Source organism: Lagenorhynchus albirostris, chromosome 16 (genome assembly GCF_949774975.1).
Source record: "Lagenorhynchus albirostris chromosome 16, mLagAlb1.1, whole genome shotgun sequence".
Classification (NCBI taxonomy): domain Eukaryota; kingdom Metazoa; phylum Chordata; class Mammalia; order Artiodactyla; family Delphinidae; genus Lagenorhynchus; species Lagenorhynchus albirostris.
Window position 1 is genome coordinate 4137067 of NC_083110.1, and position 24411 is coordinate 4161477.

Sequence of the window (24411 nt, forward strand, 5' to 3'; positions counted from 1 at the left end):
TTTATACAGACTAGATGTCCTTTTTTTCAAATATCACTTTTTTTTTTTTTTCAATAACAAGTCGTTCTGAGCATTCAGGCCAGGGGTCTTGAACTGAGGTGCATACAAGTATCACCACGGGGGGAAACCATGCCGATGGGGAGAGCGTGGGGTGGGGATGCAAGCTGGCGACACCAGCACACAGGCCGGTCTCCTTGCCCCTAGGAGGGCACGGCTGCAGTTCACAGGCCCCTCTGCCCCTCACACGTACCCAGGCCTGGGCCCCATCCAGGTCCGGGAGGCTGCTCAACCGGTAACCACTGCTTTAAGATGAGCGCCAGGAACGCTAACAGGGGTTTTGCATAATTCCTGCCATTCATTCCTCATAACTACACACTGAAGTGCGTACTATTATCCCCAGTTTTCAGAAAAGGAAATGAAGGCTCCAAAAAATAAGCTAACTCGTTACAAAGCGCCATGAGGGGGCAGGAGAGCTGGATTCTCACTCAGGTCAGAGACCGGCTTTTTTACTGACACCCCACAAGGCAGGAGCCTTCGGGGACAGCTGCTTCCTAAGGAAGAGCATGGGTGCAGGAAGGGCAGGTCTCGTCAGTCTCGGGATTCCAAGGCACCTGGATGGCCTTTTGAAATCACCAAAGCGAGTGTCAAACCCCTATCTCGACACACCACCACACCACCGTGTGTGTGTGTTTCCAAGCTCTTAGATGGGAAGAAACATTTTACCACCAGAATGCGCTTCTTTCAGGGAAGCACTGAAATGGCCAGATCCTCCACTTCCGAGGCTGCTATCAATCAAGCGATGGTCTGGCAGGGACTGGAGGAAGTCTTTAACATTGAGGAAAGGCGAAACCTAGGACTGTGAACTGCTAGGAATTTCACTGTTTCAAAATGGGAAGAAGACAATTATTTCTTACAGAAAGTACCTGAGTGTAAGACTTCTCTGGTGGCGCAGTGGTTAAGAATCCGCCTGCCATTGCCGGGGACACGGGTTCGATCCCTGGTCCGGGAAGATCCCACATGCCGCAGAGCAACTAAGCCCGTGCGCCGCAACTACTGAGTCTGTGCTCTAGAGCCCGCGAGCCACAACTACTGAGCCCGCGTGCCACAACTACTGAAGCCCGCGTGCCGAGAGCCCGTGCTCCACAACAAGAGAAGCCACCGCAATGAGAAGCCCGCGCACCGCAACGGAGAGTAGCCCCCGCTCGCCGCAACCAGAGAAAGCCCGCACACAGCAACCAAGACCCAACACAGCCAAAAATAAAATGAAAGAAAAGAAAGAAAAGAAAAGAAAGAAAGAAAAGAAAGAAAGAAAGAAAGTGCCTGAGTGAAGACTGTGGGAAATATAATTAGGAAAAAAAAAAGGATAATTATGGGCATAGAAATAATAATTGGAAAACTAATTGGAAGACATTTTGGGGAATGAGGTCCTGTTGGAACAACCCTGGGAGCATGAAACGCCAGGGACTCACCTGTAACACACATTTTCAGTGCACGGATTATGCACTTTGACTATGACAAAGACATGTTGAAAGTGGGACCGGATGCTTTTTGGAGTAAAAGGAAGTGCTCCAGGCTCTTGGAAAACAATGGTCACGATGTCATTTCCTATGTGCCTTTTCCTCAGGAGCTGCAGTCAGGAAAGTGAACACACACACACACAGAGTTACAGACACGGGTTTCTGTAAAGACAAGATACGTAAATGTATACAGTTCACTCAGCATTCAATTTCAAGGAGTTTTTTAGAAAAGCAGAGTCATCCTTCGGAAGCTAGGGCTCCTTGACATGGCTGCGTCCAAAGACCTACGGAAAGAAAAGCCTCGATATTTAAGTTCATCTTTTGCTTTGAAAGGCAACTGGTGTTCTCTCTCCTTTTCATCTTTATCACTTTTTGCCCTGAAATGATAGCACATTAGAGCTAAAATCGCTTTAAGGAATCTTGTAGATTAAGCTCTTCGACTTAAAAGGAGGAGATGGCAGAGCGTCCAGGGGAAGGTGCAGTGGCTGAAAGTCCTGCACGAGGGTGTCAGGGGCTTACATGACACGTGCATTTCTGCAACAAAAATACAGAAGACTGTTATTTTGGCGGCTGGTATATTCAAGCTAATTAACTGAAATCTAGCCTTTTCAATGTATTTCAGGAACAGAGAATTCCACCAGATTAACAGTTGGAAAACCCAATAAATTACAAATGCATCAGGAGAGAAGGAACCCCAGGTCAGTAACACCTGAACCCCTTTACTTGCGATGTTCCTTCTGCCGAGAATGCCCCCTTCACCCCAAGTCTCTCCTAGACCACTCAGGTCTCTGCTGAGCTACCAACACACTGGAAAGAACATCCTTGGAGGGACTGCACAGGCCCTGCACCCATACCCCAGGCCCATGGCGACCACATTAGCTGTCGTGTCCTGTTCTAAGTCTTGGTTTACTTCTCCTGCGTCAGGTCATAATCATGACGAGGGCAGGAGATGTATCTCGTTGACTTTTGGTTTCCCAGTTTCTAATGGGCTGCCCAGGACACAGCAGACACACACACACACACACACACACACACACACTGGCTAAGTGAAATAACAAGCGTTACAAACACACAATCACAGCCACGTAACACCGCGCAAAAAATTGTGACCAACTGTGAATACACACCAACAAATCCATACACTGCGTAAGCTTACGCACCTAAAGCCATCAGGACCTGTGCTCCCAGAGTCTGGGACCCTCAGTTTTCACAGAGACGGTAATCCTTACATGAGTTGGTGATGTCACTGCAGGAACGGGGTAATCTCGGGTAGTAAATCTCTCTTTACGAGCAATAACAGAGGCAACAAGCTCGTGCTTAAATTTATTTGGCACTTACGGAACATACTTCACTGTAAAGAGCATTAATTTCAACTTTTAAAAACCTTTTAAACCCAGATACAAAAAGGATTTCATTGTCAGGCCCCTGACTTGTGATCTAGCATGATAAAAGGCCTGGAAAAGTGGGAACGAAATGTCCTTTCTTCCAGAGTTCCCTACTATGGGCCAGTTAAATCGCTGACTCATATGGTGGAAAACTGCTATTTAATTCCCGATGGTTAAAGTTATAAACACACAAAAATCGTTTTACAGCCTGAGTGAAGTTTTGAAAGCTATACTAATATCCATGAATGAGCCAGCTGTCGTCTTAAAAATGTTCGCTAGATATTTAAGTAAAAGGTGATATTTTAAGATGCACGTAAAAAAATCAGTAGCAAACTAGTCATCTATTCACTGTGTTACTATTTACCCATCCTAGAGTGGACACAGATGTTAACCACAGTAAACATTTCATGAAAAGAAAAGAAAACAAGGCAAGCACACGTATCGAAAACAAGCATCACGGGACTTCCCTGGCGGTCCAGTGGTTACGACTCCTTGCTTCCACTACGGGGGGGGGGGGGGGCGGGGTTTGATCCCTGGTCAGGGAACTAAGATCCGGCAAGCCGCACAGCGCGGTCAGAAACATAAATAAAAAAATAAAACAAGCATCATGACAAGCTGAAAACTGTACGAGGCTAAGATATATTCTTCCCTCGTTTCCACAATAACTGAAATACATGATTCACGTGTACTGTAACAGGATAACAAAATCCAGGAACAAATGAAAAATGGAAAGAAAAACTGAACTACCTAACAGTGTGTTCAATGTATTTGCTGAGCACGAACACAGTGGCCTACACTGTACTTTCCTCTATATCCTTGAAACGTGGGAATTCTCGAACTCCTTGAAACACGGGAATTCTCAGACTGACGAGAAGATAGATGGAGCTTGTGGGGGCCAAGGCCACGTACGGAATTCTAGGCCCCTTCTTCCCCAGTGACTAGGGCGTCCGCTGGCCACCCTCCTGGGTTAACCTCAGACGGCAGCCCAGCCTCATTAGTCAGTGAAACGTGGACAGCTATTCCTACCCATTTCTCTTGCTCCTGAAGGAAGACCATGGGTCCAGTTCTACACTTCACCACGGGAACATTTAAAGCGCAAGTGAAAGGAAACTTTAAGGCTAGTTACCTCGACGACGTGCCAACCCGCCTTTGCCCCTTTCTAAGCATATTCTTTTGCTTTGTAAAATGGGCTAGAAATAGTTTTCAAATTCTAGTTAATTTAACCACAGTCACAAAATGCACTTTGTAGAAAAAGTGCAGGGGAGGGCGGGGAACAAGGAGATTCATTAAGAAGAGGAAAATAGGGCTTCCCTGGTGGCGCAGTGGTTGAGAGTCCGCCTGCCGATGCAGGGGACACGGGTTCGTGCCCCGGTCCGGGAAGATCCCACATGCCGCGGAGCGGCTGGGCCCGTGAGCCATGGCCGCTGAGCCTGCGCGTCTGGAGCCTGTGCTCCGCAACGGGAGAGGCCACAACAGTGAGAGGCCTGTGTACCGAAAAAAAAAAAAAGGAAAATAAAATCTCAAGCTCTCTGTAGAGACTAAACAATGAAAAATGAACACCTGGCCCATCAATAGGATATCTGAATCTTTTTAGAGACTAAAGAAATACAGCATCTGGCAGGTTCACGGAAACATTCATTGTCAGACAGTAAACAACCTAAGTAATTCTTGGGCTTCTTATATAAACGTTAGGGTTCTCTTCAGCAGTTAGTTATGTCTTGTTCTAACTCGTCAATGAAATTCTGTAGAAGTCCACTCCGGAAATGGAAGCGGAAAGGGCACGGCAGCCCATAAACCAGGTCAGCCCAGCAAGACAGCAAGGCAAGTTCCCGGTCACCAAGACGCCGCCGGTGCTATTTCGGGGATTAAGGAACGACGTCTTCTAGGCCCTTCCAGACGTGAGAAGCTCCTAACACTTCTTCAGTGCCAAGGGGGCCAACTCAAGAGTCTTCAACCGCGAGAGTGAGTTAATAAATATTGTATTAGATTTACAGAGTCAATTCGGCTAACTTCCCGACACTTGATTCAAGCTGTGAGCCAGGAATAAGCTCTTGGTATGACAAGGAAAGTGAAACTGTGATTCGTCACCCAATTCCCTGACAAAAAACATACAGATGCTACAGAAATAGCAAGCTGTGGGTTTATCTTCAATTCCTTAAACACACTTCAGGGTTTCACAGGTCCAGTTTTAACTTCATGCAAGAACTAAAAGCAAGTGAAAACAACCAACCTCCAGGCAGCTGCATATGCATCGAAAATGGCATAAAGTTGAACTTGGTTAGATCTACCAGCCTCTATGCAAATAGGATCGCTTGTTAAATTCTTTTTTAAAAAAACCTGGGAAGTTCTTTTTTAAAAAAAAAAAAAAGCATGTTGCACCTGATTCTGGAGGAGAGGGGGAAAGAGGCTGCACCGTCACAAGAAGATGTGACGCGGCTGGGATGTCGTTCAGAAGAAGTCTCTCAGGGTCAGCGATGAGAAAGCTTAATTTGAAACTGGAGAAGGCGGATCTCCAGAGAGAGTTTCTTGTCTTAAGAAGCAAACATGTGAAAATGAGCATGATTTCAAAGAGAAAACTGCATCGTTTAATGATTACAAGTTCTGAAATTCAAAGAGATGAGTTCAGAAGTGAGGAAAAAAATTAAATGTATCCCGTTTTGAAAAAACAGTCATAAATTCTGGATCTCAGTCCTTGGGGTATCGTCGGAAAGTCCCAGCAGTAGGAGCAGGGCTGACAAAGACTGGTCTGTCCATAGGAGCAGGGCTGACAAAGACTGGTCTGTCCGGATCCTTCCCGGAGTCTGACCCCGTCACCCCCCTCCCCTTCTGGACAGCCACCCTATCCCTGCAACACGCCCACCTGTCTCTGCAGCAGGCGCCTTGCGTTCGCCAACCCTTGCTTAGAAAGTGTCTCCCCTTTACACGGTGCGCTAGCTTCTCCTCCTTCAGGGACCGTCCTAACTTTGCACACTTGCACACAGAACATACACAAACACACATGCATGCACACAACACAGCCCCCTCATATTCTCTGTACTCAGAAGAGCATGTACCAGTGGTCAGAATTTTGCTCTCATTTTTAAGAGACATCTATAAAGTTTCCTGTATAAAGACACAGAAAAAGTGAACATAGAATAGTAGTCTGACCAGCAAGAAAGAGGGGGAAAACCTACACACATTACCACATAAATACAAAAGATCTTGCCTCCTTTGCTTCCACAAAAAAGTGACCTCTAATTAACCACTGTGATCTCAGATCAGTAAGAAAAGTTCAAATTTAATCACCGTTTCAAGGATGCATTGTTGATTTACCATTCTATATAACCAATATAAAAATATTATATAAAATACTTTACCAATGGCAAGAGTAGAGGCACAAACCAGCTAAGCAAGACTGAATATTTTGGAAATGGAGAAACAGAAATAAACCAAGAATGCAGATTTTTAATGATTTAATAACAAAGTGAAGATAAGAAAAGATTATGACGATACAAATGTTTCTCTTCTGAAACTGGGCAATACCAGCCCTTCTGCAAAGCCATAATTCTTATTATCTGGTATAAGTACACATTCTTCTTTCTGGCCTGGGAATAAAGCTAATCACGAAAAGCTGGATATGCCTTTGATGCTTCCAAAAATATTCCAGATTACTATTTATAGGTGAACCCAAGAGCAGTCAGGACCTGGCTGTAGAGAGAGCACTTAATGAGATAGATTCCTCCAATACTTAAATGGCTCCTCAGCTGTACCAATTAGGGACTTACAGAAGTATGTACACAAACCTTTTAAGGCAGGGGCTGACCATCTGTGTAAATTATATGCAGAAGGGGTTCCAGCCTAGCCGAACAAGCTCTGTCCCTATTTCCTCTGTAGATATCAAGCCCATCCCTAGGCTAAGACCAGGATTCTTCAGATGGAATCTCAGAAACCCAGGGGTTTTGTCTTTTTCCTTAGGGACCTCCATGGAGCTCGGAAACCCCTTCCAAGCAGGGCAGTTCTAACATTACACATGCATTCACACACACACACACACACGTTTACTGTGTGCCAGGAACCATGCTACCTTCATCTGTTTATAAACTTAGTTTGTCTCTGCCAAAGTGAAGTCCCACTGATAACACCCCATGATGGCTTAACCACGATCTGTCTATAGGACAAGCAGGAGGGAGGCAGCCAGGGGACACAGTCCTGGGAAAAGTGGACTGACTGACTGCCAAGCAGACCCAGAGAGAGACCTGGGGGATTTGACTGAAAAGGGAAAACACTCCAAGAACGGGCTTCCTTATCTGGCTACGTTTTCTTTGTAAGAGTCCAGACATTCCAAAGATTGAACTCTCTTGCAACTGTCATGGACCCTGTGAAGACTTTTAATACATCTTGGAATCAGCTTTCAGCTTGATTTATTACAAGAACAAACACAAGAAATTGTATCTGATGTGGATGCATCTAGAACAGTGAAAGAGTCACAAATACCACGGGGCTGATGAGGCCAAAGTCACAGGCGCAATTCACGTACAGACCAGTTAACTTCGCTAAGCTGTGTGGCCTCAAACTGCAGTCATGAACCCGGACGGTCACTTCAGACACTTATGCCCTTGGTATTACCATAATCTGTGGGCACGGGTGGGGTGGGTGCGAGAGACGGCAAAGTAGCACCGCCTGCAACAGATCTGGAAAGTCCGTGTTCCAAGACTGCACAGCGCCATCACTGATCTATGACCAGCATATCCTGATCGTGATTAGCAAAGTATTAAATGTCAAAGTAAAAATGATTTTCTGAAGTTATTGGTAAATTAGTCCCTTCCTTTCTTAACTATTCAGGCCTTAGCTTTTCATGATAGGTCTTTAGCACTGGGAACAGGAAGATAAAATGCAAATTAAGTCATCTCAAATACCTGTCCTCTCTATCTCATAAGTTCTAACTTATAGTAACACCTAAAACTTATTGAGCACGCTCCATGCCAGCGCTATTTAGAGCGCTTTATACATATTAACGCACCTAATTCCAACCACCATCTAAGAAAGGTTCCTTCATTCATTCAACAAATGTTAACTGACTGCTCTCCACGTTCTGGGCAGTGGCTCTGTGTGCATACAACACGCCGTGAAGAAAGAGGTAACAGTCTCTACCTTCAGGGATAAAGGAAAATAAAGCACAGACAATTGTGCCCAAGGTCACAAAGCTAAGTAGCTGGGATTCACATCCAGGAAGGTTCTAGAATTCTTGCTCTTAAGCACTACATTTTTCTGCTGAAGCTTTTTGCCAACCTAGAAGGAGGAAGCCTCAAAGAAGGCCCTAGAATCACGGAATTCGAACACTAAGAGGGAGATGCTATGCAATCATCTTGTCCAAATACGCTCGGGTGTGCCACTCCTCCCCACTTCCAAACCCTCGGAAGGTATCTCAAAAATACAGCATTCTTCCCGCCGGAGCCGCGGCGTAGAGTTCTTTCTTCTCAGTACAGGGCTCCAAGCACGCACTGCTGGCCACCTAGACCACATCCTCATTATATAATTGTCAAATTTCTTGAGAGACTAAATCTTTTCCAAGGCCACAAGGCAAATGACTACAATAAGTTCAGAATACAAGTCCAATGACTCTTATCCCCCATCCTACACTCATCCCTTTTATACTGTGATTACTCGCCTACATCCTACGTTGACGTTGAGTATGTAGATTTCCCAATGAAACACATATAAGATCATATATATTCTACACATAGCAAGAGCAATTAAAGAAGCAAAACAAGCAGTTTTCTACCTCTAATGCGTCGGCATAACATTCAACGCCACGGATTCTCACTCAAGATAAAAAAGGAAAACAAAAATGGAACCAACAAGTCTTTAGGCTACGGAGTTTGTAATATACTATCTCAACTTACAGGGATTTTTGTTTTTTTAATCTCCCATTTGGGAAGTTGAAAACACCCACGTACCTCACTCCCCACCCCCATCCTTCCATCCACGTTTTTATGTGCAGGACTTTTCGGGGAGAGTTTCAGTGAAAGAAACTCTGGTACAAAGAACTCATAAAACCACACTTTTAATTACTGTTCAATAAAAAGGGCACGGGGGAAGCCAGCTTTGAGTTCTGGTAACAGCAAAGTCAAGGGACTTTGAAATTTCAGAGGTTGCCCTCTGAGAAACAACGGAGTGGACTCGGAGTCCAGTGACTCAGGTAACTGGGGAGCTGGCAGGGCCTTGTGAGTTGAATGCTCCATGAGTGGGGTCCAAAGGCACCGGTTCTGTTTCCACTAACCTACTGACAGGGTCTCTGGGCCTGAGTCAGCCCTATCAGGTTTCTCAGCAACAACTCACTCAGAGTTTAATTACTGGATGATCGTAAAAGTATCTGCAAGGACAACTGCATGGTCTAAAATCGAGCATCTTAACACTGAGTGAGTCTATATGGCATTATTCCAAATAAACGTTTGAAGAGCTAGAAATCCTTTAGCTTACAACGTGTGTAAAATTCATACGTGTGATCTAGGGATTGTAACTCCATGTCATAAAAAACATACAGACACGTGATCAAAAGACAGATCCTCTGAAGGTAATGGGCAGAACTCTGATTACTAGAAAACCCTGTAGAAAATACAGGAAGGACAAGGGATTGAGGTTAAGTATTAGGTAGAAAAAACCCATCCAGCAATTACCACGGGAAGAGGAATAAACAGAGGAGCTACAGCCCCAAATGTGACAAAGCCGGGCTGGGGGTCAGGGGCCTCTTCTTCCTCTTGGCTGGGGGATCTAAGGTGGTTCTTCCCACCTGGGAACAGGGCAAGTGGCCTCGCTGGGAAAATGCACCCCTTGACTACCTTCATTGCATTTCATGAGCATTCGGAAAAAACGTAAAAAAGAAAGACAAAGTTCTCTGCAACAATTAAGTTTCATTCACATGACAAATGCTTATTGAACAACTACTATGTAGTCCCTGATGCTTTAACTTAGAGCAAAGGAGTGCGGTTACGTGACATCAGCAAAATTAAGTTTTCTAAGCGTGGAAACAAACCTTGCTTTAACTCTGCACTCACCCCAAATGTAATCAAACCCCTAAAATTAAAGAACGCCACGAGCGAGTTACAAGATTATTTCTTACAATATTTTCTAGAAGTTATCTACCCACACGCAGAAACCGAAGGTCAGGTTACATTAGTTGACCTCTTCTGTAATTAATACAGTTGACACTGCTTCCCATTAAGATTTTGCCTGGCAAGCAATCCAGGTGAGTGTGGAAGAGTTTCTAAGTTCTGTAAGAAACGAGTGCAATAAAACGTGTGCCGTAATAATCCCTTTAAAGCCCAAACACTTCCAGATGATAAAAGAGTCAAAGACTACGAATGCCATTCAAAGAGAAAAACCTACTGATGCTTTGCAAATTCGAAATACACTGATAGCATGGAAGGGCTGCCCTCGGAGGTGGCATCTGTTGTGGGGGTGGGGGTGGGAGGAGGCCGTACCTGCTGCCTGTTGTTGGGCGTGTGTGGGAGCATGGTGCACACATGGAACATAAGCTCGTAGTCTTTGTACGTCGTGTACAGGGAATGCGTTCCTGTAGAATCAGCTGAAAACAAAGATTAATTGCAAGAACAAGTTAGGCCACTGCAGATTAGCAATTCAACACTTAGAAGGTCATTATTACAAAAGGCAATTCAACCGAAAAGAACAGACCTCCCAACGATAAAGGACCAGTGTCTTGGGGGTGGCCCCGCTCTCTCACTAGGCCCTGTTGCTCCCACTTTCCAGCCCACGCCTGCGGCCTGAGTTTTGCCATCTGCTCTCACCCAGGCGCTTTCTACTGAACGCGTGGTTTCCCCCCTTTTCTTCTGCACTCCTGCCTTCGCAGTGCTAACTCAGATGACCCACATGGGCGAGATGCTGCTGACACAAGAAGCACAGGCGAGCACAGGAGGAGGTGTGGCCTGGCGCCGGTCTGGGTGCAATTATTAGACGGGGCTGAGCTAACCAGAAGTTATCCTTGCCCCATCGTGTGTGTGTGCGCGTGCGTGTGCGTGTGTCTACAGTTAACTGTCAGTTATTCTTGGGCACTTGACCCTCCAGAACCCAGAAAAATGAAACAGGATTGACTTCATATGGAAATGGGAACGAAAGACGTTAAGGATTTCTTCCCTGAATGATGGAAGTAATCTTCTTCTCTTTCTGACAGGCAATGCGATGATGCAGTCATATGATTAAGACCAGGGAGGATGAATGTGATCTCTTACTGCATATTATGCACTGATACACGTTAAAAAAACTATGACATCTGAATCCCTGTTAATCATACAGCTATTCATCTTTTGAAAAGCAGAATGATTCTGTGCAAATTCGAAACCCATCTGTATTATCGACAGATTACCTCACTGAGAGTTTCAGACACCCAAACCAACAGTGACTATAAAACGTTTAAGTAATAATTTTAAGATGGAGGTTTGAACCACTTTGCATATGGATAAAGACAAAAAGATAAATAGAAATTAAGATGTAAACAGAACTCAAGACTGCCCTTCTCAATCCTTGATCTATATACAGGTTTATCGTCTACCTTTTAAACAACAGTAAACAATACTGTTCGATATTATTGAAAACAAAGTTTATTCCATTGTGTTTGTTGGGGAAACTCTACGTAGTGATCTTGGGCTAACCTTTTTTTAATCTGAAAATTAAAATGTTTACTTTAAGAACATTAAAACACTTAACCTTCATGGGCATTTATTATTTTCTTTCTAAATCATGCAACATATTCTTATTTCCAACATTTATATCCAACTCAGAAATAGTCCTGAAAATCCTCTAGAAAAAAGTATTGCATACAGTTTTGCGCTGAGAGGTACTCACAGAAGGAAATTTCACGCATAAGGGGAGTATGTACAATGTTAATCTATGGATACTGATAAATTAACTTGCAGACGGTCAGAGAGGATATTCATCTAATAAGCTCTATATTATCCAGCCCCCATTTTCTCTTTTAGCTATTCATTAAATGCGTATTTGTTATTTTTCTTAGGACTTCTTAGAGAGTAATCTTCCATTTCAACTGTCTTGTCTCAGGACCTTAAGGATGAAACGTGGCTTTGGAAGTGAGCAGGCCGGTCGTGAGGGAATGACGACTGTTCCTCCCACGAAGAAGTAACACTGAAGGTCAGAGGATGAACTAACCCTGCAGGTTCAATGACTCCCCTCACAACACTGCTACTACGATGCTTAAAATTCAGTAAGAGAAATGCTGACAGATATTTCACAGTCTGGTCAATGGGCTTCAGATTCAGGAATTCATAATGAAAAAAGAAAAATTCACTTTTAGGGGGAAGGGGGAGAAACACTCTCAAAAATGTGGTCATAATTTGTCTATCCCAAGTAGTGCTAAAGGACGAATTTCTAAAATTAAGTATTCAATATTTTCAAAGTTTTTATTTTAAACATCAGAAGGGTAATGCAAAAGGTCAGCTCAAGCTTGTTCAAGGGTTTGCTGCAAATATTTCTGTTCAAAAGGAGATACAGGGGGGCTTTCCTGGTGGCGCAGTGGTTAAGAATCCGCCTGCCAATGCAGGGGACACGGGTTCGAGCCCTGGTCCGAGAAGTTCCCACATGCCGTGGAGCAACTGAACCCGCATGCCACAACTACTGAGTCTGCGCTCTAGAGCCCGTGAGCCGCAACTACTGAGCCCGCATGCCACAACTACTGAATCTCGCGCACCTAGAGCCTGTGCTCTGCAACAAGAGAAGCCACCGCAGTGAGAAGCCCGCACACTGTACCAAAGAGTAGCCCCTGCTCACCGCAACTAGAGAAAGCCCGCACGCAGCAACGAAGACCCAACGCAGCCAAAAATAAATAAATAAATATATTAAAAAAGAGAGAGAGAGAGAGATACAGGGCCATCACGGCAGTCTCCGGTTTTATCATTCTCTGCAGCCAACCAAAGAAAGGCCGGCCATGGCCTGGGGGTCTATATTCTACTGGATAGCAGAGCACCTTAGCGGCTCACAGCGCCTCTGTTCCTACCCCATTTCATTCTGTACTTAAGAGAGGAACAACCCATTTTAAAGCTGGAAGGGACATCTCAGATACTCTAGCCCGAAACTCTGACTTTTTTGTGAAGAAAATGAGGCCCAGATTTGCCCAAGGTCCTGTGGGCAGGCGGAATGAAAACTGCAACACAACTCTCCTGTATTTAAGAAGGAAGATATTTTTTTTTTGCCCACTTCATGAAAGACATACTTTTTATTTGACCACTCCATGAAACATAATTCTTAGAGACCTCCTCTCTAAAGGCATGCCATGATTTCTTTGCATCTCATAGAAGGTCCTGCTCATAAAAATAGAAGACTCGCTGATTATTAGAATCAACATATCAAAATCTTGTTCTGAAGTTATCATTTCCTTGTACCAAAGTACTTAGCACTACCTCTGTAATGTATTAAAGACATCTCTTAAGTCATGAAAACTCCAAGCTGATGTCAATTCTATACATAGGAAAATATCTGCATTACCTCTGTTGTAGTTTTATAGAATGTACAGCTCAGAAGCTCTTAAAATGCTTCCCCAATCCATCCCACAGCAGAGGGACGGCAGGCATGCATAGCAATGAGTCCACGTTGGCAGTGGTTCTCCTGGAAGGACGTCCCTAAGGCTGGCATGCCAGCACCTCTAGGGGGTATGTGGCGGTCTGTGGGTAAGGGGAGTTTGCACAGGAAACAGAGGAGAAAATCAGAAAAGGTCTCGCTGATCCTTCTTAAAAGATGTGGATACTTGCGATGGCTGTCACAAATTATTTTCTAACCTTAACATTTCTGAGGCATGAGCTATCCACATTCAGCCTAATAGTCAAACTCCAACCTTGGCGTGTGTGGAGGACACACAGGGCCCGCATGTGAGCCAACACCGTGTCCAGGTCTTGCGATCTATCCTCTAAGTGTAAGGTTCAAAAACAGATCAGAACCCCAGAACTGATGACAGGCCATGCGCGCTAAGAGTGGTACCACCGGCGATCTAGGCAAGTATCTCTGATGGTCGCGAGGTGAGCGGGCCAGGGGCCGCAGGGGCTCAGGTGGCCTCCATGCCAACCCTGGCTCGGCCACACGTTGACCCTCCCCCAGGGAAGAGTCCCCACCGGCCCCTCCTCTAGTGCTAGATGTCCCCCCAGATCCTCCAAGTTCAGAATCTATCTGCTCATCTTCATTAAAAGAGCAAGCGCTTAACTGCTTGACAATAAGCAGAATTTCCCTAGATACACAAAATTACCCTGCCTGGTATTTTTACCAGGTGTGCTGAGAGCAACTAACTGACAACACAAATACGAAGGTGAACCGCTTAGAATTTATGAGGGCCGTAAGGAACACGGTTACCTAAGTGGAGAGACAAGACAAATTCACACATCCTAGGAGGGGACCTGACTAAGGTTCTTGGAAAGCAGGATGCGTCAGCTTTTTCATCACTGCTTCAGCTCCCCAGGTAACATCGTGAAAACGGAAACGAGCAAAGATAAGGCCGTGAGCACAGCCTGAGTGGGTGTGGTGATGTTTAGACTTTCAGAAATGAAGCGGGACTCATCCTTGCTGCAGTGGGACAGGGTGTAACGGACAGGTGAGGTGAAAAGAAAGAAGAACATATTAAAAGATTATTCACCAAACACCGGGGAATCTCTGCTCTCGTTACATGGGAACAAGAATTGACCCTCTGAGCTTGTGAGAGACACAGAGCTCTTGAGAAATGTGCCCCCTCTGCTCATCTGAGGAAATCTCAACTGCATCCCAAATAAGCCAGCTCGGCCGCTGCAGGGGGTCAAGAAGGGGAGGGCTCAGGATCGCTAACTTAGATGTCTGGGGTGCGCCTACCTTTGGAGCATTAAATCTGTGCACACACAAGCAAGTCTGAAGCTTACTTTTATTGTCCAGCTGAGCCCGGTATTTACTAAATCCTTTCAGCCGCACCCTCTGGCCCAGCAGATCGAGGAATTCTTCAAAAGCTGGTCCGGCCGTCTCGTTGTTGTACATCTCCTCCTCGGTGCTCTGGCCGGCTCTGCAATACAGGATCCCGATCTTGTGCTGAAAGCTCAGCTGAAATGGGGCAGAAAGGGAATTACTCGGCAAAGAGTAACAGACAAGGACGCCTGAGACTAAGCAACATTGTATATCAACTCTATTCCAATATAAAATACAAATCAAACTAAAAAATAAAATGGGGGCTTCCCTGGTGGCGCAGTGGTTGAGAGTCCGCCTGACGATGCAGGGGACACGGGTTCGTGCCCCGGTCCGGGAAGATCCCACATGCCGCGGAGCGGCTGGGCCCGTGAGCCATGGCCGCTGAGCCTGCGCGTCCGGAGCCTGTGCTCCGCAACGGGAGAGGCCACAACAGTGAGAGGCCCGCGCGTCAACAGACAAATAAAAATAAAAATAAAAATAAAAATAAAAATAAATTAAAATAAAATGAAAACAGAAAGTATCAGACGAGCTAACTTCCAGTAAAATTAAAATGACAGGAGCTGAGAATTCTGTTCTCAGGAAAGCACGTCAGGACAATTCCCATAAGCTAAGAAGCAAAAGAATAAGCAGCTGTCACTGTACACAATACTCCAAATACATAATAAACCCAGAAACCCGAACATAACAGCTGGAGAAACGTCAGACACCCTAAGAAATATAATGAATGGCCTTGCCCATGTGGGAGCTGCCAGGTTTCCAAAATGGAGAGCCAGGTTCAAGCGTTTATTTAAAAATACAACTGTGGAAATATTTAATCTCATACCCTCTATATAGTCATGAGCATTATCTTCCAAGTTAGAAAGAAAAAAAAGCTGCACACTTTAAAAGTTTTCCCTCTCTGGTTCCTCATGCTTTTCTGTTGTCGTTATTTGAACATTCATGGAACTATGAAAGACTGTAGTTAAAAAAAGCAAATCAAATTCAGGTCTGGTAAGGAAATTGTGATATACGTATAGTGATAGAATAATGTTTTGTTTCCACAAAAGTAACTCTGACTCAACAATTACAGTCATTTCTACATTTTTGACTGGCTTGAAAACATCTGCTAGATATACAATAGGCCATAAAGAATTTTAATAGGAATTGAAGATTTCCTGCTGAAGCTCTATCTCCCTGTCTATCCCGTACCGTGCTGGAAGCTACCACACTGCTTTCTCCCAAGGCCAGGGAGAAACTGGATCCACCTTCACAGCTTTCGTATTTTCCCTAAAGAGGAGCTTGTCACTCAGGAAATCAGGGCACTTCATCTTCCTAGCAGCGATCTGAGCCTCCAGAGGCTGGCAGGTTATCAGCCCTCTCTGATTCCCTAAAGGCATCCATCCGGAACACTGTTCACTCTTATTATCAGCTGTAAAACAGAGCCTTTAATCAAAACTCATAGCTGACTAGATCAGTACAATACGGTAAAATGGTACTCATTTCCCTTGAGTGGCAAAGTGATCACAGCAGTCTCATCCGGGTGACCAATGACAACGGACAATCCAAGCCAGGTAGGGATCCGCCTGCTTGGGGCATCTCGGCAGAGATGCTAGGGGAAGCTCAGAGCTGGGCGGGCAGCCGACCGCCAGTACATTCTACACGCGCTCCACCTCCTGAGTGCTACGGGGGAGGGGGGAGGAACCAAATGAGACATCAATCACCTGTTCCTAACTGGACCGGATAAGCTACCTACAGGGATGGCTCCCACGGTGAGGGGTTTGGGGGGCGGGTGGAGAGCGCACAGGCCCCAATCACACAGTGAAGACAAGGATCCAGGCCCTGAATGTGGGGCTATGAGATGCTGGCCGTAAGCTGTTAGTGTTATGAGCTGTGCTGTACTAGTCCTTGAGCGGCGTCAAGACAGAAAAAACATTTCTATTTGCCCAGGGATTGAGCAATAAATATTTCTGATCAACTCAACTATCCAAATAGAGACACCACACTTACTGCAAACAGACCATCATCCTCCAAAAACACGAAGTAGAATACACATGTCTCATATTATTTCACCAATTGTTTCAGAACACTAATTGTTCTGAGGGACCCAGAAGACACTCCAGGATCTTAGAGTACTTTAGGAAACGCTTGGGATTGGCGATTGTCACCACAGATGTGGATCGCCTTGGTGACTGCCAGAACTGGATCAATCCTCTAGCGGGACCTCTACGGGACTGCTGTACCTCCCGGCACCGTGATGCTTGGACCTCCCGCCTGCTGTCAGAAGCGGATTTCCGCTCTCCCCAGTTGTCTGGCCCTGGCCTCGTGGGCAGTCCCCCAGAGATCCTGTGGAGTGGTTAGCAGGCACCGGTACCCAGGGCCCCACGGGCCCCCGCCCACACATCCTCCGCACCCAGCAGGGGCGGCCGTACCACCACCCGCATCCTGGGAGCTCACTGTCCCAGGGCTGCCACCCTGTCTGTCCCCCTGCCTGCCGCCCCCCCCCCAGAGCCCTGCCACCTCTCCTGGTGCCACCTCACGTCGCGCCCCTGCCACACCTGCAGCTTGTCCCAGGCAGCCCCGCCATCCCCAGCAGGAAACCCTTCCTCTGCCTCTTTGCGGAGCAGGCCCAGAGCAAAGCTGTCTGGGGCCCCAGGGGTGGGGCCGCGGCGGCCCCATGCGGGTGGAGCAGAGCCTCCCTGGACCAGCACAGGTTCTCTCTGATTCCTGACTCTTGCGGACCTGATGCTCCCTGTGGACTCAGGCAAAGGCCAAATACCTGGAGAGCTGAAGCCCCCGGGGCTTCCCTGCTGAGCGCAGTGCCATCCGCTCACACCCCTCTCCTTCCAGCCATCGCAGACCAGCCTGTGTCTACATCCCCGCTGGGAACAGGACTTGCTTTCTACCCAAACAGCCCTGGGCCCATGGGAATCAGGGGGTGAGGCTAAAGTAGACTTCAAAGCCCCCAGGTGTCTTGCCCCAGCTCCTAGAGCTCTGCTCCAGTGACTGAGAATAAACCACTGTGGCCTGTTTACTACAAGGCCTGTGATTCCACTAAAACAGTAAGAGGATGAGACACGGTGTGAAGGAAGAGACCTCTCTCACTCCAATCTCTTATAAACCGCATGAAATCAATGGAAATGCAACACCAAGGCTGACCCCCTCCTGCCCGTGGTTCACCAGAAAGCTTGCACACCTCTTCAGCCTGATCGCGGTACCAAGGGGAGGACAGACTCCAGGTCCCCATGAACTAAAACCCCCAGTTCTCTCGGAACAAGGCTTTGTTTCTAAGCCCTCTACACCTCAGGCTGAGTGAGGCTAACCACGTCCCCATCCCACTGACCTTCCTTTAACTGCTCTGATGAGAATCACAGCCAGTCCCACTGTCCTGGGGTGAACGAGGCCGGCACTTGGGCGTCCCCACGGTCAAAAACTAAAAACACCCACTTGCCCAAACTCTATACTGCTCCCGTGCCCAGAGTTGGACACACAGACCCTGCACGGACAGGCAGACGATCCCTTGCCTCCTGCGACTGGATAAAAACTGAGTGCTCTGTTCCAAAGGCCAGAAGCCCCGTCATTATTGACGAGAAAATTTAAATTTAAAGGAAGGTGACAAAAAACAGAGCCTCAGAATGGCCTTGAAAATAAATTCAGGTGTGCAGGAAAGTCCTTCCACTGCATCCTCCCAACTCAACCACCTGCTCTAAGCGTGTAGTGTCATGGATTTAGACCCGCTTGACTTTGTGTCAAGTAAACCTGGTATGTGAGTGAACATACATCTGGGTGAGGAGACAAGAGCAGAAGGGGTGATCGGCTTGTGAACAAATTAATCCAAAGATGCCCTAATATTCTAAGTTAGTGAGCTGTCATAATGTATCTGAATTAATTTTTTAAGAAGTCAACCTAGTGGGTAAAGATAAATTAGGAGTTTGGGATTAACAGATACACACTACTATATATAAAATAAACGCAGGGAACTATATTCAATATACTGTAATAACCTAAATGGAAAAGAATCTGAAAAGGAATACATATCTATGTATAACTGAATCACTTTACTGTACACCTGAAACTGACACATTGTAGATCGACCACACTTCAATTAAAAAAAAAAAAAGTCAACGTACATAATCTTGGGAATTCACCTGTTATACAAACTAGGATAGTCCTATAAAAAAGGAAAAATGGTATCTTAGAGGTTGGGAGGTGAATTTATGTAGATAAAGTAGCAAAACTTTCAAAGTCCTGATTGATAATTCCTTCCCTTATGATTCTCCATGGCATGGAGTCTTCCTGTTCAAAACATCTTACCAAATGTAAAGAACGGAATGAATGACCCGATACCCACCATATCTCCCACTGATACAACATGTCTTGCGCAGAGCAGATAAACACAGTGACTGTCAAACCAGGAATGGATCCCAAACTCCAAGAAAGCAGAAAACGACAATATGTCCTTTAAAGTATTTTTTCAAGATTAAAACCCCTTAAGACCAGCAACATAAAACTGGCCCATCCCCTCCCTGGGAAGATTTTTTATCAGGAAAGTAGATAAAGACAGCACTACCCAGAAGTGACTCACAACACCCAGACAGGTTAGGGCAACTTTTAAGGATCCTTTGGAAACCAGGATGTTAGAAAAGCTGTCTACTATCTTTCAGAGATGAGCATAAATAGTAAGTAGCTCTTGCTGACGTAATATGGAAATGAGATACCACTAGGAGTTGGGGGGCATTAAAATGTCATATTGTACACCATTATGAAAGTATACCAGAGTCAAATAAATATAATCTCAAAAGAAAAAACACATGAATACAGCTAGAGCTCTAAATGCACTGGTGTGCTTAAAACAAGCACCCAGTTCTCAAAATTAATTCATTGACGTCAGATTGTAAACAGGTGTCCATTCAAAGTACCTGAAGGCTTAGTTTAAGAGAAATTCCCTGGCAGAGCCATTTTTATGACCTTCACTGCCTCCCACCGGCGTAGCTCCTGGACCTATTCTGCCGGACGGACATCCCAAGAAGTGCCTGCTTCATTCTGTGAGGAGACAGTCACCTGCGGCTGCTGTAACGTCTCTCAGGGCTTGGGCGTCGGGATCCAGGCTGGGGAACACAGGGCCACCTGCGGACTCCTCCACAGCAGGCTGAGGGACCAAGCACCTCATCCGCCAGGCACCTGCTACCCAGCAGGTGAGGGACGTGTAATCAAGGGAGAAGCAACACACACCAGAAACATAAAGGGATGAAGACCACGGGGGTCGGCACCTCTCTTCCAGACTCTTCCATGACACAGAAGTGAATGTGTAACAGAGCAGGACCCTATGGGGCCTTCCCAGGACAGACGCCTCCCCCATACCCTCTGCTGTAGCTCCTCTCTGAAGTACCCAGATAATAGACCAGATAACAGTATCTGACGCCTATTTCCTGAGTTGTTTTTCAGATGCTAAAACCACTCCCAAATGGAAGAAATTACTTGATGATCATGAGCACGTAGCTCCCAGACCTTCTGGTGCCTAAGGACTGACCACCATCAACCAGTCAGAGAACTGTGCACGAGCTGATCACAGACCCTGATGTTCCCCTCCCTCACCTGGCCTTTAAAATTGCTCTGCTGATCAAAACTACAATGAGGTATCACCTCACACCGGTCAGAATGGCCCTCATCAAAAAATCTACAAACAATAAATGCTGGAGAGGGTGTGGAGAAAAGGGAACCCTCTTGCACTGTTGGTGGGAATGTAAACTGATACAGCCACTGGAGAACAGTATGGAGGTTCCTTAAAAAGCTAAAAATAGAACTACCATAGACCCAGCAATCCCACTCCTGGGCATATACCCTGAGAAAACCATAATTCAAAAAGAGTCATGTACCACAATGTTCACTGCAGCTCTATTTACAATAGCCAGGACATGGAAGCAACCTAAGTGTCCACTGACAGACGAATGGATAAATAAGATGTGGCCCATATATACAATGGAATATTACTCAGCCATAAAAAGAAACAAAACTGAGTTATTTGTAGTGAGGTGGACGGACCTAGCGTCTTTCATACAGAGTGAAGTAAGTCAGAAAGAGAAAAACAAATACCGTATGCTAACATATATATATGGAATCTAGAAAAAAATGCTTCTGAAGAACCTAGGGGCAGGACAGGAATAAAGACGCAGATGTAGAGAATGGACTTGAGGACACAGTGAGGGGGAAGGGTAAGCTGGGACGAAGTGAGAGAGGGGCATGGACTTATATATACACTACCAAATATAAAATAGATAGCTAGCGGGAAGCAGCCGCATAGCACAGGAGATCAGCTCAGTACTCTGCGACCATCCAGAGGAGTGGGAGAGGGAGGGTGGGAGGGAGACGCAAGAGGGAGGGGATATGGGGATATATGTATACGTATAGCTGATTCACTTTGTTATACAGCAGAAACTAACACACCACTGTAAAGCAATTATAATCCAATAAAGATGTTAAAAAAGAAAAAAAAATTGCTCTGCTGAAACCCTTCGGGGAGTTTGGGGTTTTCGAGCACAAGCCACCCATTCTCCCTGGACTGGTGACTTTACAATAAACGCTGCACTTTCCTTCACCCAAACCCGGTGTCAGGAGATTGACTTTACTGCACCTACCTGCAGGTGAGTGGACTCAGGTTTGGTTCGGTGACAAATGCTGTCCTTCCCACCAAACCCACCTGAACTCTGAGTCCCTGGACCAGCAGCGACACACCCGCTCTGTCCCTCCATGACAACAGGATTTCCTCAACTGCCTCATGACATGACCATTCTCAGAGCACTTTACCAGCGACGACCATGATGAACTCTTCTGTGGGATTTTAGAAGCCAATTGTTCAAGTTCAAGTTTTGGTTTGGTTTAGTTGTTGTTTTTAATAGATCAGCCTTCATTCTTGAGAAAGACAGACTGCAGGATTATCCACTCTGAATGTCACAGTGCCTGCTTCCTCTGGCTGAGAATGCAGTGTTAATTTGCTAGCGCAATTACAACTTCATCTCTTAGAATTCCAGCCATCTCAGTATCAAATACTCCACCAATATACCACAGGGAGTGTGTTACTGGGTCCACCAAGAAATCCCGCATACTCCCTCCAAAACATGAGAAAGAATTGTCCTTGGAACATTCTGGAAAGACATCACAATTGTCTTTTTCTTTCTGCAAAGCATGTATTTAAAAACAAATCCACACATTTAAAATAAATTGCATACCCTTGGGCACCGACCACTCAGTTTCGCCTCCAAATTATCTTGCATCTGAAGTTAAAAGGCTTCTTTCCATCTTCTGGGCCACCACCTAAATCCTGTCCATCATTAATTCTCTCCCGGATGCTATTAATGATCACATAATTGAGCTCCAGGCCATCATCAGGCTCTACCTTCACCAGCCTATCCAGTACCCTTCTACCAGAATAATCGTCCTAAATTATGGCTACGAGCATGTCACATCCTACCGGCAAACCTTCAATGTTCCCTACCACCTCCTGGATCCAGTGCTAACTCCTTAGCCCAGCATTCACTCCAGCCTCAACATATTTTGTAACTGTTGTTGTTTTAACTCCTAACCTCCCTGCGTGTGCCCTTCTCTTGTAAAGAAACTGGCCATAGTTTCTAAAAGAGCCAACTGCTCGTATCTCCCTGTTGGAATTCTACTCAAGTCTAAAGGCCCAGTTACAACACCACCTCCTTCAGATGTTACTTTCTCTTTTCCCAGAGCACACACTGCATTTCTATGTCTCCACGACCCATGACCACACTAACAGCCATGGCGTTCTTCGTCTTAATGGCCCCAAGGGTAGGGACCAAGTCTTAGCTTCAAGCCTCCTGATACATGCTGTTCACTGACATCTGTTAGCATGACACTTTGCACATAGCAGACAAGAATAAATGTTAGTTCAGGGAAAGGCCCAACGTGAGGTCTTTACACCCTGGGAAAATACACCAGCAGTCTCTAATCATCATGAATCAGATCTGCCCCTGCTGGCTGGGACATACCAAAACCCTGGTAAAAACAACGCAAGTCACAACTCAGCAGGAGGTGCACTGCACTTATTATTAAAGGCATCATGTTACTTAACTAGTATAGAGGCATATTCGAGAAAAACTGGAGGAAAATGCTTTAAGGCATTAAAAATAAATGATCTCCAAAGGCAGATGGATGGGAAAACTCCAAAACATTCAGAAACATGGACACAAAGTCCCGCACACTTACAGTCTCCCACGTGATACACACCCCTTGCTCATCTAGCTTGAGCAGCTGCTCCGAGACCTTGGGCGAGCTCGAGGCCTGCCTCAGGCACTGGATGCTCAGCTCTGGAACGACGCACTCCAGGACTTCTTTGAGAGGGAGTCCCCGCGCAGTCCCATGCCTGGCGGTAGAGGGTATGGCATCTTCCAAAATCGCTCCTCTCAGGGTTGTCAGCTGCAGGGGCAAATACAACGTTCCAGTCAACACTGATTCCTGGTTACCTCTTTAAAGCGTAACTTTTTAGTTGCCTTAAAAAAAGAGGAAGAGAGAATGGACTTGAGGATATGGGGAGGGGGAAGGGTCAGCTGTGACAAAGTGACAGAGTGGCATGGACATATATACACTACCAAACGTAAAATGGATAGCTAGTGGGAAGCAGCCGCATAGCACAGGGAGAAGAGCTCGGTGCTTTGTGACCACCTAGAGGGGTGGGATAGGGAGGGTGGGAGGGAGGGAGATGCAAGAGGGAAGAGATATGGGGACATATGTATATGTATAACTGATTCACAGCTATAAAGCAGAAACTAACACATCATTGTAAAGCAATTATACTCCAATAAAGATGTAAAAAAAAAAAAAAGGAGGAAGAAAGCTAAGGCTCTTTTTGGAGTTGGGCAAAAGAGGCTAAAAGTTCTCGATCTGAAAAAGCAAATTCAACACTCAACAGTCAGTCTTTAAACAACCGAAGGACTTGTGGGTCAGGAAGGAGCCAGGCGGGGCTGATATAACCAGACGTGCGTGAAGCACGAGGAGGAGTGAGACAAAGGCCCGCCCGGGGACGTTAAGTCACTCCCACCACGATCGGAACCGACACCAGAGGGATGCCGAGGACGAGCCGGGGGTCCTAGGGCCGGGCTAGCCACAACGACCTCCTCCATCCTTCCGTTTTCTTTTTCCCATTTTTCTCTACATCATCTTCTTTTCTTCCACTTTTCCTATTTAACTTTCCATGGCTGGCAATTCCCGAGGCCGAGTGGGGCGATCCCGTGACCCCCGTGGGCAGGTGACCCAGGGCTGGGAAGACCACCACCGGACTCTGCCTCCTGATCTGTGATATGTCCTCAAACACGTCGTGAAAGCCTGGAGCCACTATTCTGACACGTGTCATCTAAGCCCAGGTCAAATACGCGGAGAGAGGAGGCCCAGCACGGCCAGCCGAGAGGTCTGGCTCTAATCCCACCCCTCCGACAAAGCAGCCGTAGTGACGTGGTAACAACGGCGCCTAGCATTTGCACAGAGCTCCGGGGCACCGCTGTGCAACAGGGCTTTCTGCGGCGATGAGACCGCCCTCCATCTGCACTGGCTGATACGGGAGCCACCAGCCCCGAGTGGCTGCGGAGCGCCTGACC

At 46.1% G+C, this 24411-nt stretch overlaps 1 protein-coding gene across 4 annotated transcripts in view; it reads right to left on the reverse strand.

Annotated features, from left to right (window-relative positions):
* Window positions 1–24411, reverse strand: part of SIPA1L2 (signal induced proliferation associated 1 like 2) — a 236701-nt gene that overhangs the window by 64695 nt on the left and 147595 nt on the right. For all 4 annotated transcript variants that reach the window (XM_060127134.1, XM_060127137.1, XM_060127136.1 and 1 more), the window contains 4 exons: window positions 23048–23236; window positions 14785–14959; window positions 10363–10466; window positions 1470–1627 (listed from right to left, as the gene is read on the reverse strand). In XM_060127134.1, coding sequence (XP_059983117.1) covers window positions 1470–1627; window positions 10363–10466; window positions 14785–14959; window positions 23048–23236 — 626 coding nt within the window. The remainder of the gene's footprint in view (window positions 1–1469; window positions 1628–10362; window positions 10467–14784; window positions 14960–23047; window positions 23237–24411) is intronic.